Source organism: Marmota marmota, unplaced genomic scaffold (assembly GCF_001458135.2).
Source record: "Marmota marmota marmota unplaced genomic scaffold, marMar, whole genome shotgun sequence".
NCBI lineage: Eukaryota > Metazoa > Chordata > Mammalia > Rodentia > Sciuridae > Marmota > Marmota marmota.
Window position 1 is genome coordinate 30,340,153 of NW_025999842.1, and position 12,395 is coordinate 30,352,547.

At 31.5% G+C, this 12,395-nt stretch overlaps 1 protein-coding gene across 1 annotated transcript in view; it reads right to left on the reverse strand.

Annotated features, from left to right (window-relative positions):
- Nucleotides 1-12,395, reverse strand: part of Rev3l (REV3 like, DNA directed polymerase zeta catalytic subunit) — a 177,904-nt gene that overhangs the window by 86,830 nt on the left and 78,679 nt on the right. Inside the window, exons 5-9 of the mRNA XM_048800354.1 lie at nt 10,427-10,523; nt 5,515-5,609; nt 4,653-4,757; nt 3,518-3,602; nt 3,282-3,430 (exon numbers count right to left, since the gene is read on the reverse strand). Coding sequence (XP_048656311.1) covers nt 3,282-3,430; nt 3,518-3,602; nt 4,653-4,757; nt 5,515-5,609; nt 10,427-10,523 — 531 coding nt within the window. The remainder of the gene's footprint in view (nt 1-3,281; nt 3,431-3,517; nt 3,603-4,652; nt 4,758-5,514; nt 5,610-10,426; nt 10,524-12,395) is intronic.

Below are 12,395 nucleotides of genomic sequence, written 5' to 3' on the forward strand. Positions count from 1 at the left end.
GAAAAAAAAAACAAGGGGGAGAAATGAATTACTGTAGAGGGGGTAGAGAGAGAAGATGGGAGGGGAGGGGAGGGGAGGGGGGATAGTAGAGGATAGGAAAGGCAGCAGAACACAACAGACACTAGTATGGCAATATGTAAATCAGTGAATGTGTAACCGATGTGATTCTGCAATCTGTATACGGGGTAAAAATGGGAGTTCATAACCCACTTGAATCAAATGTATGAAATATGATATGTCAAGAACTATGTAATGTTTTGAACAACCAATAATAAAAATTAAAAAAAATTATTTTAATGTAATTGACAACATTAACAGAATAAAAGAGAAAAACTGCTAATTTAAATAAATTCAGAAAAGAATATTTGATAAAACTTAATATCAATTGTGACTTAAAATACAAAGTTCTAAGCAAAGAAGAATTTTAAAAAATTTTAACCTGATTAAGGCACATCTACCAAAACTCTGTAGTAAATTTCATACTTAATAAAATATAAATATATTCAGTTTAAAGTCAGGAAAAAGAGTATTATTTCCACTCAACATCATCCTACAGTTTTTAGGCAGAACATTAAAACAGGAAGGATAAAATCTGAGCATGGGAAGGGGAGTAATTAAATAGTTACTTGCAAATGACGATTCTATACACTGAAAATTCAAGAGAAAGTATATCAAAACGATTAGCACTAATACAAGTTGCTGGATTAAAGACTAATACACAAAGGATGCTGGCGTTCCTAAATATCAACAATTAGACAATATAATTTTTGAAAGACAAATTTACAATCACAACAATGGAAAGGTACCTGGAGTATATATATAAAAAATGCATACCAATTTTTATGAAAATCATAAAATTATTGAAAGACGTGAATGAATATTGAATAAAATGAAAAAAATACATTTGTAGATAGGTTGATATAAAAAAAAAGTTTTTAAACTAGTTGATAAATTCAATATAATCCTAAAGTAATTATTCACAGAAACAAGAAAATGTAATCCTAAAATTAACAAAGGGACTTTTTTAAAGGATCAAGAGGCAAGACAATTCAGAAGCTAGATCAGAAAGATATGCCTTGACAAGAGTTTATAAAAAATCCTAATTAAAAGAGTATAATATTAACAACATAAAGGAATATAACAGAGGGGGGAATCCAGAGGGACACAAAAACTCTGTTGAATGAATATATTGAACTAGCTGCTTACAATCATACACAAACACAAATAATATACAATTAGATTATTACTTATGTAGGTATTATTTCAATTGAATCAAAGAAGGGCTATGTGGAAAAAACTAAATCATAAACACACTAAAACCTTAGGATGAATATTGAAAACTTTCATGACATCAGTGTAGAGAAGGACTCATAAACCAGGTACAAAAACCAAACTATAAAGGAAGATATTGTTAAATTTAATATTAAAATTGAAGACACACAAAACACAAAAAATACATACATTTTATGTGTGTGTTTGTGTGTGTGTACTTTTTTTTTTTTTTTAACAAGAGAAAGGGAAAAGAAGCTAAATTTTTGTAGGAAAAGTCTTGGTAATGAGAAAATACCTCTATAATAAATAACATGATAAGAAGAATCCTAAAGGGCCTTGACAGTTAGAAAATGAAGATTAAAATAAGGTACCATTTCAAAAGAACTAGAGTAGCATATTTTTCATATATATTAATATATATTTAATATTTAATACTATCAAATGTTGTTGAGGCCCCTCTTATCTTGAAAAATTGCATGTGAAACAAAATGACTACTGAGTGAAACTTTCATTATTTTGTTACTTATCAATCACATATAAGGTAAATGCAATTCAGAACCACTGTTAGAACAAATGCTATATGGGTAGAATACAATGAAAACATTCTAGCATCCAGCAAATTACATTTACATGTGTTCTGTAGAGAAACTCCTACACACAGCCATAGGAGATATCGCACTGCAAAGCACAAACCACTTAAAAATTGTAGAGAATCTGACAAACTGTTGAGTTTTAAAATGGAACACTGATAAACAGTTAAAATGGGTGAACAAGAATAGAATTTCAAAGTATAATGTTGACATAAAAATATAGTTCACATCATTAGTAGTTTTGAGAAATGAAAATGAAAACCACAATAAAATACCATTTCACTCACTTTATGATGACTACATTAAAAAAGACAGATAACTCCAAACGTTTGTTAGGACATATACAGCCACAAAGAACCTCAAGTATAGCTGGTAGGAATGTAAAGCAGTGTAGTTACTTTGGAAAATAGCTTGGCAGTTTACTTAAAAGCTAAATACAAATTTATTATATGTCTACCAATTCTACTCACTGATACCAACTCAAGAGAAATGAAAACATATATTCACACAAAGACTTATACTCAAATGTTCATAGGAACATTATTCCTTTTTCTCTCTGCAAAGATAACCTTTATAATAAAATTATTCTCAAACTGATTTCATTTGCTATTGTTTCCATTATTTTATAACTCTTCTCATGATATTTATTCTACATTTTATGTTTTACTGTTTATAGCAGTATTATTATCATCAATCAAAAGTGAAAACAATTCAAATAATCATCAAATGATAAATGGAAACAAAATATGGTATATCCACATAATGGAATACTATTTGACAGTAAAAAGGAACAAATACAAGTAGATACTACAACATGGATAAAACTTGAAAGTACTATACTAAAGGAAGGAACAAAACTACATATTGAGTGATTTCATTTAGATGACATATCTAAAAAGGACAAATGTAGAGACTTGAGAAAACGGATTAGTGGTTACTTCGGTTAGGGGTGGGAAGGTTCCTACCTGAAAATGAACACAAGAGATCCTCTGAGTTCATGGAAATGTTCTAAAATTGGATTGTGGAGATGGTTGTACTATTCTGTAAATTTACTATATTTCAATTAAGTTGCTTAAAAATAGATAGTATTGATTGAAAAAAGCAAGGTGCTTTATCTATGCCATGCAGGATGCCATTTATATAAAATTAAAAATCTAAAACAACAGTTTACATTGTTGACAGATAAAACACAAAACACAAAATCATATTTGGCAATAGTTTGCACCAACTTTAGGACAGTACTTACCTATCAAGATATTAAAAGAGTACAGCAATGGGAGAGAGAATTTTTACTATATCCATGTTTATTTCAAGGGGAAAAAAAAACGCTAGCAAACCAAATCAAATATTAATATCTCATTGTTAAATACACAGATGTTTATTGGACTATATTCTGTGTGTTTGAAAAGATAATCTCACCTTTGCTCAATTCTGTGTCTTTGTGGACTTCTATCATATTAGCTGGTGTACACTGAAGCATTTCAGGAGTCAGAACCTCAGAATGCAATGTTAACTCAGCAGAGAACTCCTGGGATATATCGCTGTAGTCCACAGATCCTGATAATGTTCTGCTTAATTAAAACATATCCTTTATAACAAACTAGACAACAAGGCAATAAAAATAGTTCTGAGATCTATAATAAATAACCACTTACACAGAGAAATCATTCTGTTTGAGAATTTCCTGAAGTTTCTTCTGAAATTTTTTTTCACTTTCTGTTGCTGGCAACAACCTGCGATCTTTGAATTTTAAAAGAGCATTAAAAAATGTAGATAGCAAACGAATAAAATATTTTTCCTTTCTTCTATAGCAGCTTGAAATTTTTTTGACAGTAATTTCCTATCTTTCTCTTGACACATAAAACACTACCTACATGTAGTCCAATTACAGAATCAAACAAAAGAGAAATGCTTGTTACTGAAGTTATAAATTAATTCAATAATTTTAACTTAAATCTAAGAAAAAAACATTGCTCTCTATCTATAAATGTATCATAGATCCAGAAACCAGAAATTTTCCCTTTGTAAATATAATCTTTCTCTTCTAAAGGGCACACAAATTTTATCAAAACATTTTTAGTGCCATAAACATTATAAAAATTTACAATTTTATTGGATTTCAATATAGGGCTTACTTCTATATCTTAAATAGATTTGCCTTTGTATTCTTTGACCTTCATTTAAAAAATTTTGTTGTATTTATGGTATTTACTTGAGCCCTCTCAAATTCCTTTTGAATGTTACAATATTTAATGTTACAATATTTAATAGTAAATGAGTATTTTCCTCAGAACTGTATGTGATGATCAAAGCAAGAGTTGATATGACATTCCCAGAAAATAATCTGGGGCAGCATGTTATCAAAGCTTCATAAACTAAATGGTATTTCTAAGTTGAGATTCATGGCTGGAAATAAAGAAAGCTGGAACACACTAGAAGAGGGAAAAGGAACAGAAAGTAGAGCAAGATAATAAAATACAGTGAGAACCAAAGACAGTAGAGATGTCAAATTCTCATGGAGAATTTTCCCACTGTAGATTACAGTTGTAAAGAAAGAACTACTGATTATACGGCAATGACAATAGAAAAAATACATAGAAATTTTAAAGATAATTTGAAAAGTAAAATCTAGTGCTAAGGGAAAAACTCAAGGGCTAAATTTTCCCATTAAAATATTAGCTTAAAACATCATTAGTAATGATGTATTCTACTGTCAAGTATAACTAATTAGAACAAATTTAAAAATTAAAGATAAAATAAAACACTATTAGAGTATTATTAGGTATATACCTTGTGATTCAGGTTGGCTAATTTGAGAAGTTTCATTTCTGTTTCTTCGTCGTTGTTTTTCATCTTCCCATATGGCCTGTAAACCAGGGTTTCCACCAATTTGAGCTGTAATCACAATAATACTTCAATATTACAAGGGTCACTGTGAATAATTCTTGCTTAAGAAATCTACTATTTCTACAATAAACAATGCCTATTAAGAAAAAGAATTATCTATTTTGTGCAATAATGGATAAGCTATCTCAACATGTATTTTTAAAATTTGTTCTTGTAGATATACATTGATAGTAAAGTATATTTTGACATATTATACATATATAGAATATAACTCATCTAATTCTATTCTTGGGATTAAACATGATGTGGAGTTTAATTGGTTGTGTATTCATGTATGAACATAGGAAAGTTATGTTCGATTCATTCTACTGTCTTTCCTATTCCCACCTCCTACTTTTCCTTTATTCCCCTTTGCCAACCTGTATTTATTATGTTACTCCTTTGTTAGTTTTCTTTCTATGGTCTCCCCCAAACCTATCAAGGAAATAAAATTCAAACATCTGACCATAGTTTAGGGTTTCCTCCCTGGTATATAATCTGAAGATAAAACAATTAAAAGTCAGAGTATATTAAATTATTTTATATTGGCTCCTTTTATTTAATGTCATACTTATTTTAGTTTTATACTCATATGAATGAAAATGTGAGTGAAAAATAATGTTTATCCCTTCAGAAATACAGAAGAAATCTTAAAAATATGTTGCATTCTTTTTCTACAATATCTTAGTTCTCGGTAGTTTTCCACTCTACTTTGATCATTAAGTTTTACAAATAAAAATATATATAAAAGTAATTGAATATGTACTCTCAATATCCAGACGATTTAAAATGTCAGCAGCTACAGCATCCACTTCTAATTCACAAGTACTCTGTGGTTCGACACCTTCCAGTATTAAAGAGCTGTAACGAAGAGATATCAAAAAACAACAACAAAAAACCATGTTAGAGAAAACTTTGTAAGATTTTTCTTACTCATACAAGATTTCACGTTTTGTAGTAACAAAAAACCTAGTGATATTAAATTAATTTACAATTATTTATGACATAATTGGTATTATTATATATACATACAAAAGAAAAATAGAACGAGAAAAATACATTGAGAACCTTGGCAGCATATTCAACATATTTTGGTTAATTGTATTTTATATATAAGGACTATTCAATGTTTTAGTATGAGATTATGGTGCAGAGAAGAATGGGACGGGATAAAGGAGGATAACAGTATATGCATAAAAGACCCCACACATATAAAATCAGTTGCCTAAAGGCCTTTTCTTCAGCAATAATAAGTTTTCCAAAAACCAAGGAGAGAACATGCAACAAGAGATGAGGGAAGCTAGCATACTAAAAAGTAAGCAAGATAACTTCTTGCTCTTCCTGCCCTCAACTACAGTTGAGCTGGGGAATGCTTTAAAATTCTTCATAACCATAGAATTGATAAACCACATGAATGCTGCATGGTGGGATCATAACTAGCAACAGTAATGACACCAGGTCATTAATTTATTTATGAGAACAGAGGGTTATTTCCCACTAATGCCCTTTGACTCAAAAGCAATTGTTTTTTCATTAGAGCCACTGAAGAAAAGACACCACATAATTGTCCATGCTTACTAGAACAAAGAGGCAATATCTAGTATGAATTCCATTTTACTCATTTTAAAATTGAGATCTTCTACCAAACCTGACACCAAAATGAAAAGGGGAGATCCATGACTTTACCTGAAAGTGACTGATAGTATATATATCATTATCATTTGATTTGAAATGAAATGTCTTCAATATTTTAAGAGAAACAATAGTAGGACCTCTTTCCCTAAGGAAATTTTGATGGGACATTAGAAATTAATTTGTTAGGGCTGGGGATGTAACTCAGTTAACAGAGCACTTGCCTGACATGCGTAAGGCCCTGCGTTCAATCCCCAGCAAACGCACAAAAAAGAACAGAAGTGAATTTTGTTACATCACAGAATTTTCATATTCAAACTTATATGTGGATATATATTTGTACACATATATACATTTGTACAACATCCACACATATACATGTATCTTTTTACTATTGATAGAGGAATGGCATATTAGCCAAACTATCACAATAAATTCCTTTAGTGTTCAGAAAAAAATAATTCCCAAAGTAGACTGTTCTTTTCGTTCATACAATTTCACAATATCAGTTTTGCCATGAACGGAAGTGTCAGATAAAATAGTTTATAGTCAATAATTTACTTTTTTTTAAAAGAGAGAGAGAGAAAGAAAGAGAGAGAGAAAGAGAGAGAGAGAATTTTTTAATATTTATTTTTTAGTTTTCGGTGGACACAACATCTTTATTTTATTTTTATGTAGTGCTGAGGATCGAATCCAGCACCCCACACATGCCAGGCAAGTGCGCTACAGCTTGAGCGACATCCCCAGCCCAAACAATTTACTTTTTATACTAAAAAGTTTTTCATGCTGAAAGAATTATACTGTAAATGTCAAAAAAGAACCTTCCAGGAGTAGCACTTTTGTGACAAAGGAGGGAAACAATAATATTAAAAAATATAATCTCTGTTCTGGAGATCTGGGTCCATGGTAGAGCGCTTGCCTGGCATGCTTGAAGGCCTCAGTTCGATCCCTAGTACCACCAGTAAATTTGTCACAGAAACTTACAACCATTTATTACACTTATTACAAAACTACTTTAGACATTCCAGACAGGAAATGATCCCAAAGAAAGAAAACTGACTTCTGATTTAAAAATTTGTTTCCAACAGGCAGAAAAAGTCTGATAAAAAAAACTTTAGCATATACATGTAGACCATTTATTTTAATCACTGAAGGTAGATAATATGGTGCCAGTCAGACAACTGTACATCTCTGCATATTTCTGTTCACAGCTTAACTTAGAATTATTGAGGACAGAGCTCAGACATGTATTAATTTAAAAAATCTTTCCAGATGATTTTGATGGGTAGCCAGTATTAAGATTATTGAAGTTAGATTTTTGACATTTGTAGATTTAACAATTAGGCAAATGACCCTGAAGGGTCATATATTAGGTATTTTACACTGAAATTTTTTTTGAAAGTAAGGTTAGCAAAACTGTTGACTTAGCACCCCAACTCATTACAAATTTGTTGCTATTTGTTATGACCTTTGTGGTTTTTTCCAGTATTTTTTTTAGTTGTAGATGGACACAATACCCTTTTATTTATGTATTTTTATGTGGTGATGAGGATTGAACCCAGTGCCAAGCAAGTGCTCTATGGCCGAGCTACAACCCCAGCCCTGTAATGGCCTTTTTAAGATTTGTGAAGAGAAATAAAACATTTATACTGGGAAGGGGGGAAAGTACCCAGAAGAAAGTACTAGTACGGGGTTAGATACGACTCTAGAACACTAGAAAAATACTAATTTATGACAAAACTTTTCATACTGTGTATTTGACACAATTATAGATTTCCATTTATATCAGCATGAGAAAAATATAAAAATACGGGATAATCAGAAAGCAATATTTTATATGTAACTATTCTGTACTTATTACAAATTCTAACTCTGAATAACTCGTGTAACTTCACTAATTTGCTTATTCATATCTTTCCTTATAATTTAGTTCGTACACCTTCTTTTTCTTTCTTTGTTTTTTCCTGGTGCTAGGTGTCAAGTCCAGGGACTCACACATGCTAGGCAAGGGCTTTACCACTGAGCTACATCCCCAGCCACTGTACAACTCTTAAAAGTAAATAAAACAGGGCACTTTAAAAAACATTCTGAAGTTAAAGTTTTTCATTAAAATACAGAATTTCCCCAAATTTACAGTCTTGGGACCTAACCAGAAAGACATTAGTTATAAAAGGGCTTCAAACTACAAATAAACTTAAATTTTAATTGATCATGAAAAGAAAAGAAAGAAAAAAAAACCCTACTACATATAGAACTTAGAAAACTAGGGAATCTAGTGTATACAATCATCTCAAAAAGATTATTAAAAAAAAATCCTACTACATATGTGAAGAAACTAAGAAGTTATCAGTGTGTTTATCAAAAGGTCCTGATGCTGGGCTGGGGACAGGGCTCAGTGGTCAAGCACTTGCCTGGCACGTGTGAGACACAGGGTTTGATTCTCAGCACTGCATATAAATAAATAAAATCCGTTGGCTACTAAAAATTTTTTTAAAAGTCCTGATCCTTCTTAATACCAGAATTATTGATTGTCCATATTAATTCAGTCTTTAAAGATTCATTCTGCTATACTATTCCAGTCTTAAAACAATATAATGAGGTTTTTAACTTTAGGTATATTAAGAAACCCCAAGTAATTCTGATATGGAAATTCTGTCAAATATACATTAAAGATTTGAAACTATACAAATTAAGCTCTATAGAAATTGGTTTTTTTTTGGTTTTCGGTGGTGCTGGGGATTGAACCCAGGGCCTTGTACATGGGAGGCAAGCACTCTACCAACTGAGCTATATCCCCAGCCCTCTATAGAAATATTTTTGATAGTTTATATTCAACTAGTTAATAAATTCACATTTTCTTTTCATGAAATAAAAAATAAAGTCATTAAAGATACAATTTCTTCCTTGCATTCTTTTTTTTTTTTTTTTTAAAGAGAGAGAGAGAGAGAGAGAATTTCTTTAATATTTATGTTTTAGTTTTCGGTGGACACAACATCTTTGTTTGTATGTGGTGCTGAGGATCGAATCCGGGCCGCACGCATGCCAGGCGAGCGCGCTACCGCTTGAGCCATATCCCCAACCCATCTTCCTTGCATTCTTAAAAAGTATCAGGTGACAAGTGAAGTGAAAAGGGGAAAACTATAACTATCCTGCCACGACTCAACTGACCAATAAAAGGATAAAGAAAGTTTGGGCAATGCCATGTGGTATAAAAGAGAAACCCCTTAGTTCTATGTAGATAAAACTACTGATTTAGGTACTGATTACAGACCAAAGCTATTACTGATTAATTTAGACAGGTGCCAATTATATGCCTGCCTTATGGTGGAAGCTGCTGTCCCCAGAGCCTGTTCCTCCAGGCAGAACCTCCTTGCCAGCTGAGCTGCTGGGAGCAAAATGAAAAAAGCCCTGGGAAGAATACAATAGTCACACTTTCAAAATTGATGTTGTTTATCTTATATTTTCTGACTTCCCTTTCCCCAATTTCCTTAACAAGTCAAATGGAAGGAAATGTAATAGAAAGATAGTTGGCCTTTTCTTTGCTACCCAGATTGTAGAAGAAACCATATTAACCTAGGGAATTCTAAACATTTAGAGTATAACATTCAAAAAAATCAATAAGATAATTGAAAGAAACCACAATTATATTATTCATTAACACAGCATGTCAATGCATTTATTTTCATAAACACTTAATATTTAGAAATTTGTGGGGTTTTTATTAGAATATTTGCTATTTCAGTTTTAAGTTGCTATTTATTATAAACATTATTTTTTTTACTTTATGATAAGCCATAAGATCTCAGTTTAGAATGCATAATGAAGATGAATGCTAGAAATATAACAATCTACCACAGATTTATTAATTAGGTAATAACTAGGTACATTTCATGATCTGATTTTTAAATCTACAATTCTTTGTAACCTTGAGATTTGCTTTATTGTTAAACTCATCAATTAAAAAGGCCCAAAATATGATACCACTGATTTATCATCCCAACTGGGATACACATAAAACATTCATTTCCTTTATCACATTAACTAACCTTGGTATTTCACCTTCTTCCCACCAAAATAAAGTACCAGGAAGGGTATTTCCTGATAACCGATCCTTGCATGATCCAGTTGCATGTGATGTATCACCTAGGTGTAGAAAGGTAAATTTTTTATGACTTTTGCCGGCAAAAGGATGAATCTGGAGACTATCATGCTAAGTAAGTGAAATAAGCCAATCCTAGAAAAACCTAAGGCAGAATGCTCTCTCTGATATTTGTATGCTAACATACATACATCAGAAGGGGAAGGGTAGAAATTCAGTGGATTAGACAAGGGAGAATGAAGCGAAGGGAGCAGGGGTGAGAACAGGAAAGACAGAAGAATGAATCAGACATAACTTTCCTATTTTCATACATGAATACACCACCAGTGAAACTCCACATCATGTATAATCACAAGAATGGGATCCTAGTTAGAATAAGTTATACTCCATGTATGTATAATATGTTGAAATAGAATACACTGTTGTGTGTATCCAAAAAAGATTAAAATAAATAAATCAGTCCCTATAATTTACATATAATTATACTTTAAGTAAAATAATAATATACAGTCTAATTCCTAAATTATGTCCTAAAAATTCAACCTAAGAGGAAAAAGAAAAAATATTTATTATTAACTCCAAACTCAGAGCAGAAATAAAAATATTTGCAATATATAGACACCAGGGGGAAATGGCTACAATATTCTCATAGTATAATAAAAGTATGATACATTTAAAAGTGCTATTGTATCTCATTTGAAAAATACAGAATTATGAGTTTTTATGGACTTTAAATTCCTAAGGTACTCTGGGCTTCAATAAAAATTCTAGTGGAAATTTCACATGAAATTCGAAACATACTTTGATAACAAATCCCTAAACAAAAAGAAAATACACAATGCGTTCCAGACATAATGGGTGGTAATAGTGAGTGGAAGCCTGGGTAAATGTGAATAAAACTTGACCTGGATTTGAAGGGGAAACTACACATGTCTGTTTACAGATCCGAATTTCAGAAACTGAGTCCCAAGGTAATAATGCCTTGGAAGGAGTCTCTAAATTTTTGAACTTTTTTTGTTACCTCCTGCAGGAATTTAAGTTTTCAAATAAAAGAAAGCCAAATGAGTGGTATCAAAATGAATCCTAACATTAAGAAAGATTAAATTCACAATTCTCTTTAGGTAAATTTAAAACTTTGATTTAGTTAGCTTAATCATAAAATGGTATAATTAGAATGAGATAAAGCACCATCATCTTTCAACAAAACAGATGCTAAAACATGCAACTGATTTTATACAAATTCTGGTTTTAAAAGGCTTTCGGGGCTGGAGTTGTGTCTCAGTGGTAGAGCACTTGCCTGGCATGTGTGAGGCCCTGGGTTTGATCCTCAGCATCGCATATAAATAAATAAGTAAGCAAGTAAATAAGTAATCCATTTACAAATAAAAAATATTTTTTAAAAAATAAAAATAAAAGGCTTTGGATAGGGCATTGGTAAGAAATTACTTCACATTTTTAAATTAAATTAAATTATTTTCTAAGAAATTTATATCAATAAAAATATATACAAATTTACTGATTCAGGGTTACCAATCACATTACAAAAATTCTAATTTCAGGGATGGGGATGAGCTTAGTGAAGAGTGCTTGATGCATGAAGCCCTGGATTCAATCCCCAGCATCCCCTCTACCTCAAATCTTGTTTTACCTACACTCTGGGTATTGTTTCAGCATATTTCCCAGGGAATATGAAAACATCCTCATTTAAATATGTTCAGTAAGGTGCAGTGGCACATACCTATAATTCCAGCTAGTCAGGAGGCTGAGGTAAGAAGATTATAAATTTGAGGCCAATCTGGGCAAATTAGGGAGGCCCTGCCTCAAAATAAAAAATAAAAAGAACTGGCAATGTTAGCTTAGTGGTAGAGAGAGCCCTGGGTTCAATCTCCAGTACTGCCAAAAGATCAAAACAAATA